This window comes from Phyllostomus discolor, chromosome 9 (assembly GCF_004126475.2).
Source record: "Phyllostomus discolor isolate MPI-MPIP mPhyDis1 chromosome 9, mPhyDis1.pri.v3, whole genome shotgun sequence".
Lineage (NCBI taxonomy): Eukaryota > Metazoa > Chordata > Mammalia > Chiroptera > Phyllostomidae > Phyllostomus > Phyllostomus discolor.
Genome location: NC_040911.2, coordinates 44,648,785 through 44,671,063, shown reverse-complemented (window position 1 = coordinate 44,671,063; position 22,279 = coordinate 44,648,785). Strand labels below are relative to the sequence as shown.

General features: G+C 39.6%; 1 protein-coding gene across 1 annotated transcript in view; it reads left to right on the top strand.

Annotated features, from left to right (window-relative positions):
• AKAIN1 (A-kinase anchor inhibitor 1) overlaps positions 1-9,554 on the top strand; it is a 67,384-nt gene extending 57,830 nt beyond the window's left edge. Inside the window, exon 2 of the mRNA XM_036009266.1 lies at positions 7,443-9,554. Within this exon, the coding sequence (XP_035865159.1) occupies positions 7,443-7,636 (194 nt within the window). The 3' untranslated portion in view covers positions 7,637-9,554. The remainder of the gene's footprint in view (positions 1-7,442) is intronic.
• Positions 9,555-22,279: the final 12,725 nt, after the last annotated feature.

The following is a 22,279-nucleotide window of genomic DNA, read 5'->3' as shown; positions in this document are numbered from 1 at the left end:
AATTACATAATTCTCCTCAGGCTTCTCCGGTCACCCTGTACAACACACATTTGATAATGCACTGCAGAAATACTCTCAATAAAAGACCCACTGCCTCCCAGCAGGCCTGTGCCATCTGGGCTGGCCTAATTTCCACAGTGTCATCTCCAGTCTCCCCTTCCCACTCCCCCACTAGGCCCCTAGCCAACCAGGCTGTTTCGTTCCCCACAGGGACCTGCTGGGGACGCATTTCAGGGGGCAGGGTTTGATCTTCTTACCTGATAGTTCTTCCTTCCCTGCTTCTACCACCTTCCCTTTATTGAATAAAGCCTCATTAACCCTTAAGTCCCCTGCCTGGGCTTCCTTTCCTGACTCCCATATTCGATCAGTTCTTGAAATGTTCTCCCAGTGTCCCTTCTATGGCACGTGTCACAACTGAAAATGATAAACCTGTTTGATTAAGACCTGACTCTTCCATTACTTGGTAAAATCCAATAAAGCATGATTCGTGACTGTTTTGCTCAGTATTTTAATCTCTAATACCCAGCCTTCTATTTGTTGTGTAGTGAATGCTCTGTAAATCTTTTACAAATGAATGCATGAATAAATGAAGTTGGTCTGGTGGCCTTTGTAACTCTCCACCATACCCTGCATATGGGTACTCAATAGATATCTTTCTGGTTTCTCTCACCTTGTACTATAGGACACTTTAATGAATACACCATAGAGTTCATGAGCGTAGCTTGCTACATTCTGAAATGATGAGCCTGGTGGTTCTTAATGCCCTGTACCTGATATGATAGGGGTGGTGTTGGTAATTGTGGAGCATCACTCAAATGTACTTAGAAGTGTCCAATACTCATTAATACTGTCTTGCCTTCTGTGTCTCAAACCTACCTTTGGAAACCCTAAAGTGCTGCTTCCGATTTGCTTATGGTACATGGGGATGCAACATGGTTTGGCAGGTTTGCTAGCAAGCTGAAAACCCAGAGGCTGTGACTTCTGTTGCTCGAAAGTCACGCAAGCTAAGTCACACAACTTTAGCTTGCTCGGTGGCAAAACAGGACAACCGGGGTGACTTCGTTAGCTGTTGGTGTAGATGAATGAGATTTAACATCTGGTCTTTCATGAAAAATTCCTATAGTCACAGAGCTGGAAAATAGACTATCATTCCATTAATTAAGAGACCAGAATTAGTTCTTGTTCTCTGTGTTCCACAGGCCAGTCATTGATGAATGATATACTGTCTTATAGTCTCAAGCAATCTGAGGGGAAGATAAAAGTGTGCTCCATGGTTACTATCAGCAGCACCATGAACTGGAGAGGGTGGGCAGGCAGTGGTGGCCGAACCCTATCCTGCCTGGATAGGGACTTCTATAACTTGTGTATTTAGTTACCCAGTGGGGAGACACAAGTGATAGAGACCGAAGTTATGAGAAAAATCTCTGCCACATTCTCTGTGTGATTGAGGGAAAACCACTAATTGGATTCTGCCTCACAGTGGAACACTGTGATCTTTTCTAACCCCCCTCACTGGAATGTAATAGGGTTAATGTAACAGAGGCAAATGGCACTTAGGTTCCTAGGGAAAAAAACAATGCAAATTTTTATCAGGAGGATCTTCCTATGGCTAATAGAAGCATGATTTTAAGGGATATAAATAAGGAATTAAGGCAAATTATTAACCACATTGCATTTCAGTTCCTCAGAGACTTTCCACTGGGGCAGGTGAAGATGGCATGTGGAACAGCAGGTTTTGAGGGGAGGGTGGAGAGCATGGGGCTCAGAGAAGTCTGAGGAAGGCTGGCCCCCGTGGGGTGGGCTGGGTGTCACAGGAAAACATGACCGTAGGGATGTGTGTGGTGTTGGGAGGGGAAGAAGTAATGATTCCAGGTGAAAGGACACTGAATAAAAATTTAGTTACATCACATTTGTGACTTCAACGTATTTGTATTGGGCATTTAGAATTTAAAGCTAATTAAATCAATTTATCATCTTTTGTGAAATGCCAAAATGATCTTGTAAATGCTAATTAGGCTGGAAGACATTTGCATCATTTAAACTAGGCAGTTGGCTACCTACACCATGAGGGTGATTTATTAATTTTAAATAAATGTAGTGCATATAAGTAAGTAGTAAATCTCTGGATTTCTCTGGCTTCTGCCTTCTGTCAGGCTGTGACTCCCTTTTGCACACCGTGCTGACACTAAGGGTTTCCATCAGGATTTTCCACATATCCTTTCCTTCCAAGTGAATGTCATAGGAGCACCAGCCAGTCATACAGTGCATGAAGCCAATCCCGTGAATGCGCGGTCTGCCCCCAGTGCCTTGCCTGGCAGGTGCCTTGGGGCTTCCTCCTTCTAAGTAGCTGTGTTCTGCCCTCTAATCCAGCCTCTAAGGCCACAGTTGAGTGGGCTAGCATGAGCCACAGACATTCAATCTGTGGCTGGCCTAAGAGATGACCTGGCATGAAAAATTTTCAGGAATAATGGTGTGCTGAGTCTTTCTGGTTCTCTTTCAGGAATATCAACTGAAGGTTTGGCCAAAGTCAGGCAGCTGCTAACAGACCCTTAGCTGAACTGCCCTGAGACAGGAAGAAGTAGGTAAATTCGTGAAGCACTACAAGTCACAAATAAACAGAAACAAGTGTAGTAAATGCCATGAAGTCAGAGAGACTTCAGGAAAAGAGAAGAATTGTTAGATGGTAGTGGCTGATGGAAAGTTGAAACTCTCTAATGGCGGAGGATAATTTAGATAATCTGATTACTAGAGTTATACTGGATTATTCCATTTACTGAATTGTAATACGAGATTCAGCCAGATATTTCTATGATATCTATGACACATGTATCCCCACAGTAACTGCTCCAACCCCCAAAAGAGAGTATCTTTCCTTGCATGTCAAAGAGCCTAACACACAGTAAGTATCTGTGTTTTACACAGCATTTTTCTTTCAGTTTTATTGAGATGCAATTGACACATATCACTGTAAAAGTTGTGTTCAGCATAATGACTTACATATGTTGTGACATGATTACTACAAGTTAACATCCATCACCTCATATAAATAGAAGAAAAAATGAATTTTTTCCTGTGATGAGATCTTTTGTGATTTATTCTCTAGCAATTTTAAAATATGCTATACAGCAGCATTAACTATGGTCCTCATGTTGTACTTTAAATTTCCACTACTTATTTATCTTAAAAATAGAAGTTTCTATCTTTTGACCTCCTTCATCCAATTCCTCCATTCTGTATCACCCACCTCTGGTAACCACAAATCTTATCTCTCTTTTTATGAGGCTTTGTTTGGATTTCACATTTAAGTGAGATCATACAATATTTGTCTTTTTCTGTCTTACCTATTTCATTTAGCATGATGTCCTCAAGGTGCATCCTTGTTGTGAAAAATGGCAGAATTTCCTTATTTCTATGATTGAATAGTATTCCATTGTACATTATATACCATGCTTTATAAAAATCCATTCATCTACTGATGGACACTTAGGTTATTTCCATGTCTTGGCCATTGTAAATAATGCTTCTATGAAGATGGAGGTGTAGATATCTGTTATAGATAGTTATTTTTTTCCCTTTAGATAAATACCCAGAATGTAATTGCCAAATTGTATGGTATTTCTAATTTTAATATTTGCAGGAAGCTCCATACTGTTTTCCACAGTGGCTGTACCAATGTATAATCCCATCAATTGTGCACAAGGGTTCCCCTTTCTCCACATTCTTGCCAGCATTTTCTTACCTTTTTGGTGAATGCAATTCTAACAGGCATGACATGATAATCTAATTGTAATTTTGATTTGCCTTTTCATAATAATTAGTGAAGTTGAGCACCTTTTCATGTATCTGCTGGCCATCTGTATGTCCTCTTTGGAAAAATGTCTACTTAGGTCCTTTGCCCATTTTTTAAAATATTTTATTTATTTATTATTTTTATTTTTTATTTTTAGAGAGCAGAAGGGAGGGAGAAAGAGAGGGAGAGAAATATCAATGTGTGGTTGCCTCTCAAGTGCCCCCTACTGGGGACCTAGCCCACAACCCAGGCATGTGACCTGACTGGGAATGGAGCCTGTGACCCTTTGGTTCACTGGCTGGCACTCAGTCCACTGAGACACACCAATCATGGCTCCTTTACCCATTTTTAATTGGATTATTTGTTTCTCTGTTATTGAGTTTTATAAGTTCTTTATATATTTTGAATATTAAAACTTTTTTTTCCATTCTGTAGGTTTGCTTTTTATTTTGCTAATAATTCCTTTTACTATGAAGAAGTTTTTTAGTTTTATGTAGCCCTACTGGTTTATTTTTGGTGTTGTTGCTTGTGCTCTATGTGTTATATCCAAAAAACTGTCACCAAGACCTGTGTCAGGGAGCTTTATTCCTAGGCTTTTTTTTAGGGGTTTTATGGTTTCAGATTGTGTGTTACATCTTTAATCCATTTTGAGGTAATTTTTGTTAGTGATATAAAATATAGATTCAGTTCTATTCTTTTACATCTGCATTCTCCATTGAGTTTTCTTGGTTCCCTTGTCAAATGTTAGTTGAATATATATGCTTTGATTTATTTCTGGGCTCTTGGTTCTGTTCCTTTGGTTTATGTGTCTGTTTTTATGCCAGTACCATTCTATTTAGATTAATATAACTTTATAATATATTGTAGCTTGAAATCAGCAAGTACAATGCCTCCTGCTTTCTCAGGATTGCTTTGACTATTCAGGGTCTTGAGTGGTTCTGTATATAATTTTGTTTGTTTTTATTGTCTAAGTGCTCTGGGTGGCTTTTATCATCACCTTTACTCCTCTCTTTCTCTGTTCCAACTAGTTGCCCTCTTTTTGTTCCACATGCTCCACGGCAGATAGATAGATATCTGTGACTCAGAGTAAAGCAGTAATGAGAACAGTGAGGTCTACACCAACCTTGCAATTCACTAAAGAGACCTGTATGCCAAGCTACTGGCATAGCTTGGAACAGAATGACTTTCTTTGACTTTCTTATCATTTTTTCTTCATAGTGGATAAATAAGGACATGACAATTTAACTCAAATATAAGGCCACAGCTAAATTTAGAGTGGATTTTCTTTTCTTTATCTATTATTAAGGAATCAACTTACTCTTATCTCTACATTCTTTCTTCCTCCATCCAAAGACAGAAAAATTACTGTACTACAGGGTCTTTTAGAGTTAAAACATCCCTATTTTGGCAGAGATGCTCTTTCCAAGAGCAAGCATGAACACATCAGACATTGTCTGTCCACACACTTATCCTGTTGAGGGATGCACAGAGCTCTCTGAGGCTCAGATTTGACCTGCTCCAAGTACATACCTTCCCTTTTCAATTGAGCATTGGCCCTTGTATGGAAGTAATTTTTTAAAATCCTTAATTGCTTCTTTGTTTTAGCATTAAAACTTCCTTAAGTTTTAGTAGGATATATGGTTGCCCAGCTTGACATGTTTTCTAGCCTCCCATGTGCTAGGTGAGGCTAGGTGTGACCACTGCATGACTCAGTCTCCCTCAATAGAATGTGAATAGAGTAATGTTTGCAATATTTATGACAATTCTTTAAAAGGAAATGGCTTGCCTTCCATTTTCACTTTGGCTGCCTTCCAGCCCCCAATGGCATATTAGTTAACCAGGTCCATTCATGCAGTGGGCAATATAGTAGGAAATGGCAGAGCAACAAGATGGAAGGATGTAGAGTCCTTAGGTAGCCTGGTGGAGCACACCTGCCTGTATACTGGGGTACATTGGGGCTGTTACATGAGAGAGCAATACATATCTCTCCCTTCTGTGAGCTGCTCTAGAATTGAGTTTCTCTGTTACAACAGCCTACTCTATACCCCAACCAGTGCACAACGGTGGACACTAAGTGCTCAGGAAGTACACTAAGTGCTGGAGAGTTGCTATGTCACTTAATTCTCTAGCAACCATCCTAAAATAGGTACTACTTGCCCCTTTTACAGGGGTGCTAGCAGGCTTGGAGAAGCAAAGTGACTTGCCCAAGATCACATGGCTTTAAGTGTCAGAAAGGAAACCTGGACTCAGTCCGAAGTATTTTAAAATACTCATTCTTAATTGCTATGCCTCTTAATGTTATTGCTCATTCTTTTTCTACAGAAAATATTTAAAGGATTCTTCTCTGCTGCTTTAAAATTTCAGCCTGTTATACCTCATACTTCTGAACTCATTCTCTGCTCAGTTTGGTGCAGATTGAGGATTTTCTCTCACTTTTGGGGGGAAGGGAACAAAATGAGTATTGTTATCTGGTTTTGAATAGACTCCTCTTGCCTTATTTATTAGATTGTAAATACTTCAAGAGATGGTTCTAGTGACACAAATGCTGCATAAATGACAATTATATGTCTAAAGGGATAAGAGCTGTCTGGTTTCAGAATGACTCAATATTATCTTGTGTGATATTGCTCCAATGGGTGTATAAATTCTCTTGTTCATGAATCAGTTCTGGTGAAAACCACCCTTCACTTATTTAAAATGCACTTTCATGGTAGTAGTGTATTTAAATAGAGGAAACATCTGAAAGAATGATTTTGAGCAAGGAACTATGCCCATTTTATTTGTCACTATAAATATAAGCAGGAGGAATTTAAAATTTTCACAGTTGCACTGTAGTCAAATGCTAGATTCATGATCATTCTCCTGTGTATGAGTTAGTAATGTGTTTGCTGCATAGTAAAAGAAAATCCAAAGTAACACTGCCTTAAATAAGATGTATTATTCTAACACAAAAGTGGCTTAGAGGTGAGTAGCCAAGGACTAATATGGTCTTATATGGTCATTGGAATCTCAGGCTCCTTCTAATTGTTTTTTCAAAATCCATGAACATGGTTTCCATTCTAAAGGTCCCCTCATGGTTAGCAAGAGCCCCTGTGATGATGACAACTATGTGCCAGAGATGCAGGCAGCAAGATAGGGAGAGGGTAAAGGACCGCTATCTGCCTATTCCCTTTTAAAAACCTTTCACAGAATTTTCACTAAACAAACTTCCACCCATTGGTTAGAACTTACCTATACCTAGTTACATAGGTGACCAACTAAAATTAAGGGTTTGTCTTGTTTTTAACTAAGGAAAAAGGGGAAGAGTTAATGGTGGGTGGATTGCCTTGTCTTCTAATTATAAAATTCCCACCATTCTAGATCAGGGATTGGTCAGACTATATCTCATGACTACTGCTAGCAGCAGAGGAGTCTGGGATGATGAGAATATATATTGGGCACATTACTGGGGCAAACAAATGCAGAACCTACTGGATTGGGAGAAGGGGAAGCAAGAGTGTTATGTGCTACAGAAGGCTCCTCACAATTAATTGGGTCACCCAGCACATTCTTACAGGCTCACCTTCCCTTTAATGTTTCTTACCTGCCCCCTCCTGTCACAGTTCCTGAATTTAATTTTGTTGTTTTCACCTACTTTCATATTTTTGTCTAGGTGAGAAAACTGGAAATGAGCCTGAAGAGGTGAGGTTGCAGAAAGCCAGCAAACAGATTGTGCAGAATGCCATCCTGCAAGCCGTGCGACAAGTCTCCCAGGAGAGTCGGCAGAAGGAAGAGAGAAACAGTGATAACCGGGGCGACTTCCAGCTAGGTGTGGGGGAATTGACCAAGAAGCATGAAAAGAAGTAACACAGTGGATCTGGTCAAGTGGCGCTTGTCATATGCTTGTCTTCCAGACTTCCTCTTAGTATAGGATGCGTTGCCATAATGTTGCCAGTAAAGCAAACCAAAGTGTCATTGGCCCCTAGCTGTAAAATGATTTCATACTAGCCCTTGGTTCAGAAGTACTGTTTTCAAAAAGTGCATTAGATGATTCTGTTTATATTAATGCAGTGCCTTTGACACACTGTGGGGTGAAACAAGACACTGTAACTGCAAAAGTAGTTTTGCAGCACAATTTATTTTTAAAGTTCTTTTTAACAAAATAGTTCTGTCTTGTTTATTTACTTCTGCCTTTTATGTATTCTTTCTGTGACCTTCACCAGCAGCCCCTTTTGCTGTAATACCGAGTATAGTACTGTGTTCATTATATTTTTAAAGACTTGCTGGAAAAGGGAAAGAATGAAGTTTCAGTCACTTTCAAATATGGAGTTGAAGGTCAAATTAAGCAGAGGCAAAGTCTAATACTGGATCTTATCAAGGCATATATTTATATTACTTTTTAAAATGGAGAAGTTTAGCTTTTTAAGAACTATCTTTCAGTTTCAGTTGTTTGATAATTGGTGTTTACTCTCTGTGCAGGAATCATTTGGAAATATTGTAGATTTTTTTCATCTCAAAATTAAAATAAGACAAGTACATCTATAATATGCATAAGCTGTCAATGACTCAGTTCTTTACCAGCCCCATCAGTAACCACTAGAATTGTAGGTTCCACCCTAGAGACACACTGTGGTCTGTTTCTGAGGTGCAGTGTCTCTAAAAAGGTCTGTGGGGCCTATAAATGCCATGTTGCCATCAGGCTATGCGTTTGCACTAGTGCATTGCTAATAAGAGCTTTCCTTTTCCCATTCACAAATTAGAATTATTTTCTTGAGATTATGAAAATCATATATATCAGAAATGATTAATAATTAAAATGGAGAGGCCATTAAAAAACTCTCTGAAGCATAAAAATACAGTGGGAACAATAAAGTGACAGTATTGTGAATGCAGTGACAATGATGTATGCGTGTATGAATAAAGCTCCTTATTGCAACAGTATGACTTCTGCTTCATTTCCATGTGGATAATGCAGATCTTTCTGGAGTTTTTGGAGTCCCATTTCCTGGGCTTCACAACAGTTATTGAATTGGTGTTACTGAGTGAAGAGGAAGATTTTGACTTGTGTAATAAACATTTGGCTTCAGAGTATCAACGGTTACATTTGATAGTTTTTTTTAAAAGCCCAGTATTTGCATATAAAGTATGACTATATTAAGACATATTTGTAAAATTCCAATGTTACATATTTTTCAGAATGGATACTACTGATAGTGATACACAAATGAACACAATCTCTTATCAGCTCTGCTAGACTATCTCATAATGTACACATGGAACAAATTCACAGGGGGAATGGCTGTGGGAGAAAGCAGAGGGCTTAAAATTTAAATATGGGTTATTCATAAAAATTTTTAACACAACTCATGACAATTAAAGAATGAGTTTAAGCTGAGCTGATGGAATATCATTGATGTGATATAATTGAACAGTGTAGATAGTAGGAATGGAGGTATTAAGGAAAACTATTCAAGAGTATTCATAAATAAAATATAAACCCAATGCTTGTAGTTTGCAATTACTCTGACACTATGTCTACTAAGCCTTCTGGATATAACCAATCTTGGACCTTGCTGTCATACAGAAACACAGAAACATGCTTTCTTTCTTCTCTGGTGTGTTTGTGCTAACACATTGGGGATCTTGGGAGACATCTGGTTAACCTCTGTATCTAAGTGTTATTTGTAAATAAAATATATCCAACTTTTAAATATGTTGTCATTTTAAGCAAAAATTTTCTGTGTCCTACTGTTGTGGTTCATTCTATACATGGATCTTACACTCATATGGCGCCATGAGGTGTCCTGAGGCTGTTTTCCAGATTCCTTGATATCACGACCTGGGAAGGTGCCTCTTTTTTAAAAAAATATATTTTATTGATTATGCTATTACAGTTGTCCCATTTCCCCCTTCATTCCCCTCCACTCTGCACACACTCTCCCACCCACATTCCCCCCCTTTAGTTCATGTCCATGTGTCATAAGTTCTTTAGCTTCTATATTTCCCATACTATTCTTGCCCTCCCCATGTCTATTTTCTACCTATCATCTATGCTACTTATTCTCCGTACCTTTTTCCCCTCTCCCCTTCCTCCCACTCCTCTGTTGCTAACCATCCATGTGATATACATTTCTGTGGTTCTGTTCCTGTTCTAGTTGTTTGCTAAGTTTCTTTTTGTTTTTGTTTTAGGTGTGGTTGTTCATAATTGTGAGTTTGCTGTCCTTTTACTATACATGTTTTTTCTTTATCTTCTTTTCTTAGATAAGTCCCTTTAGCATTTCATAAGATAAGGGCTTGGTGATGATGAACTCCTTTAACTTGATCTTATCTGAGAAGCACTTCATCTGCCCTTCCATGCTAAATGAAAGCTTTGCTGGATAGAGCAATCTTGGATGTAGGTCCTTGCCTTTCATGACTTGGAATACTTCTTTCTAGCCTCTTCTCGCCTGCAAGGTCTCTTTTGAGAAATCAGCTGACAGTCTGATGGGAACTGCTTTGTAGGTAACTGTCCCCTTATCTCTTGCTGCTTCCAGGATTCTTTCCTTACTTTTAATTTTGGGTAATGTAATGATGATGTGCCTTGGTGTGTTCCTCCTTGGGTCCAACTTCTTTGGGACTCTCTGAGTTTCCTGGACTTCCTGGAAGTCTATTTCCTTTGCCAGAATGGGGATGTTCTCCTTTATTATTTGTTCAAATAACTTTTCCACTTGTTGCTCTTTCTTTTCCCCTTTTGGTGCCCTTATAATTCAGATATTGGAGCATTTGAAGATGTCCTGGAGGTTCCTAGGCCTCTCTTCATTTTTTTGAATTCTTATTTCTTCATTCTTTCCTGGTTGTTTTTTTCTTCCTTCTGGTCCACTCCATTGATGTGAGACCTAGCTTTCATCCATCACTACTGGTTCCCTGTGCATTTTTCTTCATTTCACCTATGGTAACCTTCATTTGTTCATCTAATTTGTGACCAAATTCAACCAATTTTGTGAGCCTCCTGATCACCAGTGCTTTGAAATGTGCATCTGATAGGTTGGCTATCTCTCGGTTGCTTAAAAAAATGGGTTGTGGGGCTTTCAATTCTGTTTGAGCCATCTTTTTTTTTTTTTCCATTCAGCCTAGTTGTACCTGTTATGTATGAGGGGCGGAGCCTTAGGTGTTTACCAGGGCGGGGCACCCCAGTTGCTGGATTGTGATGTTGTGTGTGGAGGCGGGGTCGAGAGGGAACAATGGCACTTGCTATGCTCTCCGTGAGACCTCAGTCCCTTCTGCTGCTTCCCCCGAGTAAACTGGGCCCCTCTGGTACCAATTCCCATGTGGGTGGACTTGTGCACTCTGTGGGACCCTCCAAGGACCTCTCCTAAGAGGCTGGAAGTCCCTCCCTGCTCCTCAATCCCCACAGGTGTCCTCAGTAAGTGCCCCAAGGCTCTGTTTCCCACCCTGGGTTGTGCGCAGTGCCTTGCTTCACAATCGCCACCTCTGTGGGTCTGCCGGTTGCCACCCCTTGGCCATGGTCTGCCAGCTGTCACTTGCACATTCAGGGTCCACCTGTTATGGTCTTGCGCGCCCCGGATGCTTTACGTGCCCAGTCCCAATGCTCTCTGCTCTCTGTTCAGCGACCCATGCCTGGCTGCCCGACTCCACCCCTCCTACCGGTCTGGATGAATGCGTCTATTTTCTTGGTTGTCCGACTTCCATTCAGATCAATTTTCTATCAGTTTTGGTTGTTATTCTGTTTCTAAATTGTTGTTGTCTCTATCTTGGTTGTTTTAGGAGGCACAGTGTGTGTGTCTATCTATTGCTTCCATCTTGGCCAGAAGTCTGGAAGGTGCCTCTTTAATGGACCTGCACTGTGACTGTCTGCGGAAAGCTGGGGCATGATGATTCCTGAAGCTGGAACAGAGAAGGATGTTTACTAAGAAGTGGCATTGGATCTCAGAGAGTAAAGACAAGTACACTTAGAAAGTTGAATGTATTCCATGATCTTTCTGAGATGGAAAGTCTAAAGCAAGAAACAGAGATAAAGTCTTGGTAGAAGAAAGTTTAGCAACCTCTGAACTCAGTAGGTAGGTGCCATATTAGCAGAATCCTAAGAAGCTCAGACATAAAAAGAAATACATCTGTTAAAATTTTGCTTGTATCTCAGTATAAAGATAAAGCTATTGGATTCTGAAAGGGCCCAGAGAATGTAATTTGACATAGGATAAGGTCGGCTTCCCCTGGTTATCATAAAACAGCACACAGCTTTTGGTTTTAGGAATTACTGGAAACACTTATTTAACATCTTTTATCATCTTGATTTATGTGTTAAAGCCTACATGGCCATGCTGTGTTCATTTCTCACTTTCCATGCATCTGGGGTAGAACCAAAGAGAGATCCTTGTATATTACTTTACTTTTCTGTAATCATCTATCCAGTGTGGACAGCATTGTAAGTAGATATACAACAACTTACTGCTTTCTGGGCTTCATCCTTTCTTTTCTCTCTCTCTCTCTCTCTCTCTCTCTCTCTCTCTCTCTCTCTCAGCTACCAGTCTTCCCTTATGGTGGGATTTCAGGTTATCAATCAATCAATCAACCATGTAAAAATAATCATTGAATTTATGCCATTCAGGGTATTTTCAAAGATGTAGGTCTTTGTGAAAAGCAACACAACAGAAGAAGGAATTTTTAATTTATCCACTGTAATAGCTACTGTAGTTAAACAGCAGAGAATGAAATCTCTGAAAAATCTGGTAACTAGTTTTGCTGTTACATTACCCAAACACTAAAGACTAATGTGCATGAAGAAAGTGGAAGCTGCAATAATAACACCTCTCTCGAGGGTGAGAAAGTTTTCTGAAATCTATTATTACAATTACCTCATTTGTCTCCTTGCTACTACCTCACAATAAGGCAAAGCCAGGAAGATCTCATTCTCCTGTGGCAGATGACATCACACTGAATCCCAGAGGGAATAAGAACAGGGTGGGGTAAAAGGAGATTTACAGTTGGTCATATGGAAAATAATACAAAAATTAATAGATACTAATACAAGAATAAACTGTGTGTTTTGCATACTCACAACTGTAAATCTACTTTTGCCTCACTGTGCACATCCAAGGTGGTGAAAAATGAGTACTGTTGCGCACAAGAATCCATGGATCACTGATCTTGAACTTTGTGAGTTATCAAGCGAGTTTAAGAATATAAATTCTAGGAATAGCTATATTAAGATGGAAGGATAACACTGCCTTACAGATTACCTCTTTGTGTAAGAAAGGTAACATAAGCAGTCAAGAGCTAACGAAAATAATCATCAATAGAAAAGGCTCAGTCCATTATCTGGTGAGGATTACCAGATATGAATGCTCAGGAAAGACACAGGTGACTCCAGAGGAAACAAATTGGATGATGCCACAGCAGAACACGGCAGTCCACTCCTCTCCCTTCTGCTCCTTGGGAGCCACAGAGGTTAAGTCCACCAAATCCCGACCCCGTGTGGAGAAAGATGACTGAGTGGGTGATATTATCATTTGTCTTTTGGCTATAGTGTGATGAAAATGACTGTTGGGAAGAAATAGAGGAAATAGGAAAGGGACTTCTCTCGGAGGTAATAGGTTCATTTCACAGAAATGAAGAAAGACAAGAGAGAGAAAGTCCATATTAAAAAAATCCCCTCATCATATTCTAGGAAAATGGACACAATGCTAACAGCAATACTTCTAGAATAAAGGGATAATTCTTTAAACTTCTAGGCTTAGAGTGAGTCATTTACAAAGGTGTTAGTTCAGGCTGGCATCAGACAACTCACGTCAACATTGAATATGCTAACATGAGGGAAAAAGAGGCTACAAAGCAGCTCTGAAGCAAGTGTGAAGTAAGGGTATTATTGCCAGCTCAGATGTCACTCAAGGATAAAGGTGAGCAATAAAACAATAATTCGAAGGGTTACCAGTACTTAAGAGCCTTTCTTGGAGAAAAAAAACCTACTTGACCATGAACTTCAGCCCCCTGAAACATAAAATCAAAATAATGCAGGAATGAGGTAGCTGTGGCAAAAGGAGTGGTAAGGAGCAGTGCCTTTGCTTAAATATAAAATGAATATTACTTAAGTGTAAAAATTAGGCTAAAGTAAATAATGTAAATCATTACATATTGAAAATATAAAAATATAACTAAAAAAATCAGGAGGTTGGGCAAGGGAAATGATATTATGCAAATGATTTCATCTGTTAGAGAAAAGAGAAATGATATGATCTTAAGTTGGGTGACCTAGTTAAAAAGCCCCAAGGATACTAACCTCTTAGTGGATTTTGTAGTCCCTTTTCTTAACCTTAGGGGAGTGTATTAGAAAATAATATCTTATAATCAAGATTTATTTAAAGTTTAGCCATTCCTTTAGTTTCCCTTTAGTTTTTTCTTTCATTAAATTAAAAATAAATTGTGTCATATATAACCTATATATAGTTTTGTATATAATCCCTGATGTCATACATGACCACTATTCACTTACTCTTTCGATAAACCTGAGCAGGAAGACTTTTGCACAACATGAGGACCCAGGGTGATCTTCCACTGTGAAAAGTGATTCCTTTGATTATTAAACTGGGCTACAGACGGTCCATAGTCTAAGTTATAAGTGAGGGGGGGAAAAGCTTTATTCCTATGATGCTTTTCAATTTTTAAAGAAAGTGACTTTTGTATAGCAGATCATCTCCTAGTTGATTTCTACTTGCCCAGTTAACCAGTGCTTCCCCCCATGCCTGGACCTGGTGTCCAAGAATTGATTCTCTTGCATAACCTTGCACTAATGCTCCACTGAGTTAGATGTGTAGCCACTGTTGGTGGCCATCCATATGCCCTCGGCATTTGCCATTCCCTTTGCACAGATGGCTTCTTACTGCAAACACCTGTCACTTTAGGCCTGTGGGCTTTTTCTGGCTATAGCTGTGTGCTCAGTCCACATAACTGGTGGGCTGGAAGCACCAGAGAGCTGAGTCCCCCAGCATAACTCTCTAATAATGATTAATGGAAGCTTGTGCTTAAGTACACCAGCCCCCAGACTCTCAGGTGAACTCTGCAGTGTGGTCCACAGACTCCTAGCAGTAGCCAGCCTGATGAGTCCCAGGTGTGCACACCCCTGCCCTTCTCTCATTCACTTTGCCCTCTTCCTATTGGTGCTTCTTAGGGTGAGCCCCTAAATGAAATATTTTCACTCAAATCCTTGTGTCCGGGTCTACTTCTCAGTGGACCAAACTTAAGACAGTAATATTACAGTTGTTTCTCATTAAGGAAATCTGAGGTTACTCATAGTGTGTTTTGTTGCAGGGAAATTGGACCAGTCCTTCTGCAGAGGCTGTCAGCCCCAGCTGATACTGAGCAGTAGCGGGCTTTTCTTTTCTTTTTTTTTTTAAATTTATTTGACCAGAGAATTTGTGTTTTTTTAAGGTAATTCTTTTTTTTAAAGATTTTATTTATTTATTTTTAGAGAGGGAAGGGAGGGAGAGGGGGAGAGAGAGAGAGAGAGAGAGAGAGAGAGAAACATCAATGTGCGGTTGCTGGGGGTCATGGCCTGCAACCCAGGAATGTACCCTGGCTGGGAATTGAGTAGCGGGCTTTTCAAAACCAATCTCCAAAGTGACAGACTGTGAGTCAGTTAAAAATCAGATGTACTGTGTGTTCTAATTTTTTTATGGATATATTGATTGTCTTGAGATAGATTTGTCTCTGTTCTGTTTTCTATGCTGGCTGATGTATAACCACTGGATCCACGTGTACATCAAATAAACGGGTGCCAGAGGCTGATCAGTGAATGAAAAGTAGCTGAGAAAGATTGCCAGGTCATACAATTTATGAATCTAAAGAACTGATATTTAAGAAACAGGAAACAAATTTTAATACCAATAATTTTAGCAGTACCTTTCTGGCTGAAATTAATTTGGGTGGGGGAAAGTCTTGGGAGAGAGTGGTCATTTAAAATTTATTTACAGTTTTGCTTATGCCTTACAAATAAGGCTTGTCCTTTGAAAACCAGGGCAATAAATTCATGAAGGGCTATGATTTGCTTCTGGCTTTTAAAAAGTCCAAAGTTCATGGAAAAAAAGCAGTACTTTCAAGTCAAAAGAGCAATATCTGTCAGCCAGGTGAGTTAAGTTTCAGCTCCAGGTGCAATCGCTAATAACACCCTGTGTTGGCCCTTCACATCTGTCACAAAGTAAAGTTACGTATTTAATTTTTAGGTTATTTGTTTCACTTCTGTTTCTACAGCCAAACTGTAGGCTTATGAATGCAGGTCATGTGTCTGTCTTGTTTGACCTGTAAACTAATATGCTCTCAGCACAAAGGAAGTGTCAATTCATTAGTTGTTGAATAAATGAGTAAATTACCTGCATGCATTGACAAGCTTCTTAATTTTTCTGACTCTTGGTTTCCTCATCTGTAAAACAAGTTGGCTAAGGTGATGACTAAGCTTCTTTCTAGATCTCAAGTTGAGTCCATGTGTTTTGTATTTTTTTTAAAATATGAAGCTATCATTTGGTGTTTATTTTTTTAAGATTTTATTTATTTTTTATTTTTAGAGAGGGAAGGGAGGGAGAAAGAGAAAGAGAGAGAAACATCAATGTGCGGTTGCTGGGGGCTGTGGCCTGCAACCCAGGCATGTGCCCTGGCTGGGAATCAAACCTGCGACACTTTGGTTCGCAGCCTGCGCTCAATCCACTGAGCTATGCCAGCCAGGGCTCGTGTTTTGTATTTTTATTGAAGTTTCACATAAGTGTACGGCTTGATGAATTTTATGTATATATGCAGCCAAGTTAGTGCCACCAGATTGATATAGAACACTTCCAGCACCCCAGTATGTTTCCTTACACCCCTGCCAGTTGGTCCCTCCCCAAAACTAATTCTGGCCTGTATAAACATGGATTTATTTTTGCTTATTTTTGAACAACATATAAATGGAATCATGTAGTTCATTTTTTCCTCAACATGTTGTCTGTGAGATTTACTCATGTTGGTGCAAATAGTGAGAATTTGTTCTTATATTTGCTGTGTATTATAGTGTATAAATATGCCACTACTTATTCATCAGTTTGGCTAGAGTTTACCCTCAATTTTGGCTGATACAAATAAAGCTGCTATAAATACTCTAGTGCATGCTTTCAGGAAGGTATATGCCATCTCCCTTGCGTAAACACCCAGGAGTTGAATTGCTGGGTCACAGTGCACACGTGTTTACTTTCCTGGATTCCGCCATGGAGGTGTCCAAAGTGGAAATCCTGATTTCTCCTCCTACTAATGAGTGAGGATTCTACTGGTGTCATATGGTTGAGGCAGACCCCACTTTCTTTCTTTTATTTTTTAAATTTTTTAAATATATTTTATTGATTATGCTATTACAGTTGTCCCATTTCCCCCCTTCTCTCCCCTCCACCCTGTACCCCCTCCCACCCACATTTCCCCCTTTAGTTCATGTCCATGTGTCATATTTATGAGTTCTTTAGTTTCTACATTTCCCATACTATTCTTGCCCTCCCCCTATCTAATTTCAACCTACATTATATGCTACTTATTCTCTATACCTTTCCCCGCTCTCTCCTCCTCCCACCCTCCTGCTGCTAACTCTCCAGGTGCCCTCCATTTCTGTGGTTCTGTTCCTGTTCTAGTTGTTTGCTTAGTTTCTTTTGGTTTTGCTTTAGGTGTGGTTGTTAATATTTGTGAGTTTGCTGTCCTTTTACTATACATGTCTTTTCTTTATCTTCTTTTCTTAGATAAGTCCCTTTAGCATTTCATAGAATAAGGGCTTGGTGATGATGAACTCCTTTAACTTGACCTTATCTGAGAAGCACTTTATCTGCCCTTCCATTCTAAATGAGAGCTTTGCTGGATAGAGCAATCTGGGATGTAGGTCCTTGTCTTTCATGACTTGGAATATTTCTTTCCAGCCCCTTCTTGCCTGTAAGGTCTCTTTTGAGAAATCAGCTGACAGTCTGATGGGAACTGCTTTGTAGGTGACTGTCCCCTTATTTCTTGCTGCTTCTAGGATTCTCTCCTTCGTTTTTACCTTGGCTAATGTAATGATGATGTGCCTTGGTGTGTTTCTTCTTGGGTCCAACTTCTTTGGGGCTCTCTGAGCTTCTTGGATTTCTTGGAAGACTGTTCCCTTTGCCAGATTGGGGAAGTTCTCCTTTATTATTTGTTCAAATACGTGCTCAATTTGTTGCTTTTCCCCTTCTGATTCTGGTACCCCTATAATTCAGATATTGGAACGTTTAAAGGTGTCCTGGATGCTCTTAAGCTTTTCCTCAATTTTTTGAATTCCTATTTCATCATGCTTTCCTGCTTGGTTGATTCTATCTTCCTTCTGGTCCACTGTATTGTTTTGAGACTCAGATTCCTTCCTTTCACTATTGGCTCTCCTCCGCGTATCTTCCTGCATCTCTTTTATGGTAACCTGCATCCTTTCATCTAAATTGCACCCAAAATCAATCAATTCCATGAGCTTTCTGATCACCAGTGTTTTGAACTGCACATCTGATAGATTGGCTATTTCTTAGTCGCTCAAAAGGATGAGTCCTGGGGGACTGATCTGCTCTGTTGAAAACATATATTTCCCTGTCTCTCCTTTTTTTTTTTCCATGGTCTGGTCACTCTTGTTACGGTGGGGGGCGGAGCCTTAGGTGTTCACCGGGGCTGGGCACCCTAGTCGCTAGATTGTGACGTTATATGTGGGGGCGGGGCGGGAGCGGGGACGGGAAAAAACAATGGCGACAGTTCCATTCTCCTGGGATCTCAGTCCCTTCTCAGGGATCCTGGGCTGCGAGCTCTGCCCTGGTCCACAATCGCTGCCCCTCTGGGTCTGCCAGCCGCAGCTTGCGTACTCAGGGATCACCGCTGCGTTCTTGCGCCCCAGATGGCTGTTGCGCCGATTTCGCACCAAACTTTCCCCGACTGCCGCTTGCCTCCGACCCGCGCCAGCCCCGTGCCCGCCCGGCTCATCTTCTCCTACCAGTCCGGATGAATGCGTCTACTTCAACTTCTTGGCTGTCCAACTTCCATTCAGATAAATCCTCTATCGGTTCTGGGCGTTATTCTGTCTGTAAATTATTGTTGTAAATTATTGTTGTTCTAATCTTGGTTGTGTGAGGAGGTACGGTTCGTCCACCTATTCCTCCATCTTGCCGGAAGTCAGACCCCGCTTTCTAAAGGGACTTTTTCCTTAAGCATTATGAAATTATAGGAAATTGTACTCTGTCGTTTAAACTCCTTGGTTCCCCAACCTCCTACTTATAGTGCCAAAATTCAGCAAGATTCCTTAAGGGGGAAAATCTGGCCTCATTTTGGGTACTTCAAGTTTCTATTCCTTCTATCTGACTGCTGGAGTCCTTGCTGATTTCATTTTCCTCTAGTCCTTGCCCCCAATCAGCCAAGACCCCCGCTCCTCCCTCTCATAAGAAAACAGTGGCGACAGGTTCCCTCTCTAAAAATTATACTCTGGAATTCTAGTTAATGTAGTTCCCACCAGTGCCACCATGACACTGCTTTATTTAAAGTATGCCTTTTGTAATTTACCTACTCTTTTTTGTTTTTGTGTACTCTTAATTTATTTTTTATTAAAGTATAATTAATATACAATATATTACTTTCAGGTGTACAACATAGTGATTTGACATTCATATTCCTTATGATGTGATTATCACAGTAAGTTTAGTGAACACCTGTCACCATTCAAAATTATTACAATAATATCAACTACAGTTCCTATGCTCTACATTAATTATATCCCTGTGGCTTTTTTCTAATAACTGGAGGGTTGTGCCTCTTAGCTCAAGCCCACTTCACCTTTTCACATATTCCTGTCCCCTATGGTAACCATCAGTTTGTTCTTTCTATCTGTAAGTGTGTTTCTGGTTTGTTTTGTTTGTATTGCTTTTATTTAATTTTTAGAATTCACAAACAAGTGAAATCATGATATTTATCTTTCTTATGTCACTTAGCATCTTACCATCTAGATTCATTTATGTTGTTGCAAATGGCAAGATGTTATTCGTTTTTATGGCTGAGTAATATTGCATTATATGTGTTGTGTATACATATACATAAAATCAGGGGTGTCAAACTCATTTTCACCAGGGGCCACATCAGCCTCATGGTTGCCTTCAAAGGGCTGAATGTAATTTTAGGACTGTATAAATGTAACTACTCCTTAACAGTTAAGTGAGAGCTTGGCGCTGCTGCCAGGTAGAAACAAGGTGGAGGGCCAGGTTTGGCCCACCGGCCTTGTGTTTGCCACCTGTGCATAAAATTATATCTTATTTATCCACTCATCTATCCATAGGCACTTAAATTGCTTCTACATCTTGGCTATTATATGTATAGTCTTGCAGTGAACATGGGGGTGCATGCTTTTTGAATCAGTGTTTTTGTTTTCTTTGGATAAATACACAGAAGTGGAATTGCTGGTTGCATGGTAGTTCTATTTTTAATTTTTGGAGGGTCCTCTGTACTGACTTAATTTTTTTAGGGTTTTCTATAGTGACTGCAGCAATACACAATGCCACTACCAATACATACGGGTTCCCTTGTCTTCACATCCCTGCCAACACCTGTTACTTGTTGACTTTTTGATAATGTTTTGTTCAGGTAGGTGTGAGGTGGTATCTCACTGTTTTGAATTTCATTTCCATGATGCTTAGTGCTGTTGAGCATCTTTTCATATGTTTGTTGGCCATCTGTATGTCTTCTTTGGAGAAATGTCTGTTCAGGTCCTTTGCCCCTTTTTTAATTGAATTAATTTTTTTCTTATTTTCTGTTTTTTAAAAATTATTTATTTATTTTTAGAGAAAGGGATGGAGAAAGAGATGGTGAGAAACATTATTGTGTGGCTGCCTCTCTGTGCATCCCCAAGCAGGGACCTGGCCCGCAACCCAGGCATGTGCCCTGACTGGGAATTGAACCAGCAACCCTTTGGTTCACATGCCAGCGCTCAAGCCATTGAGCCACACCAGCTAGGTTCTTTTCTTTTTTTTTTTATATTGAGTTTTTTCCACTCATTTTTCCAGTCACTGGAGTGGGAGAATTGGGCTATATCTTTCCCAGAGGTGGAAATCCTCTGCTTCTATTAATTATTAATCCAGACATGTTGGTACTAGTGATATTATATCAGTTATGGATCACATTTGTGATATTGAGATAAAATATAATAGTGAAACCCCAATTTTAACTTTCAGTTTTTTTAGAATTGTAACATTGGAAGCAGTATGGAGTGACTACTTACTCTGCTGATATTCTTTCTGATATACAGTGGTTTGCAGTGAGGAAATTTTGATAGGATTATAGTAACTAAAATTACACTTGAGATGGGTAATAAAGGAATCCAGTGTTATTAGCTAACAACTCTTTTAATCTCTGGTCAGTTTTGTCCAACTTTCTGCAGATCCTTTTGAACCCCTCTATAAAATTCTCTTCTCTACCTCTTCTAAGCTTCTGCCTCGTCACCATTTCCTAACAATTTCATATCTCACTATGAATGGAGAACAAGTGAGAAAGAGAATGAAAACGACACAAGGCTAAAATGAATCAAGAAAGGAGTAAGGTTTGTGCTCCATGTATAAATATGCATGCATGTGCATGTCCACATGCACACACATGCTTTTGTGTGTAAGTGTGTATTTTGGTCCTAAATCCACATATGTACTTTTAGAATGAACTTAGTTTTGTTTTGGTTCTAAAAGAAAAGTAATCCTATTTTGTAGCAAAGCTTCATGTGAGTATTAAACAGACATAATCTGCATAAGAATTAGGTACTTTTACTTTCATTCTTTTCAGGCACTGGTGCTCTGTGGCATCAGGACCATTTACCTGGTCCTAAGTATATGACCTCCTGATTTCCTGAAAACTTGCCAGCCAAGCTTCCGAAGAGAATTTGAATTGAGTGATAAACTCAAGAGTCTTGCTATTAGTTTAGAAAAACAAAATGAGACATAACAAAACCCCCATGCAGCAAAAAGTCTCTCCATTATCTTTGTAGTTTCCCTTTGGGAGTAACCTAATATCCCAATTTGTCTCAACTTATTCTATTTTTATTAAATTAAAAGTTTATTGAAAGTTAGAGTTCATGCTGAAATAATATAATTATTGAACTATTATGAATCATGCTGTTGCTCTTTGTTCAAAACTAATTAGATTTGTGACCTTAAGCAAATAAACATATTTTTCTGATACTTGTTTTTATTATTTCTGAGACAGAGGTTCATTAAAGCAGTTCCACTTACTATTAGTCATGTGGGTATGTGACTGGTGTCTGAATGTAAATGTCATTAAATTCAGTCCTGCGTGGGCAGGGGTCCCAAGAACTAAATGAATGGGAAGCTCTCGCAGCAAGTCTATCAGTGCCAAGGTGATTATGTGGTTTCTTAACCTAGTGAAACACACAGGGTGAACATTTTTACATAGACCAGTAGAAGGCCTACGTATTCTGCTGTACATTTGTTGTGTGTGTGTGTGTGTGTGTGTGTGTTTCTTAAGCCCTTCTCAATCTTG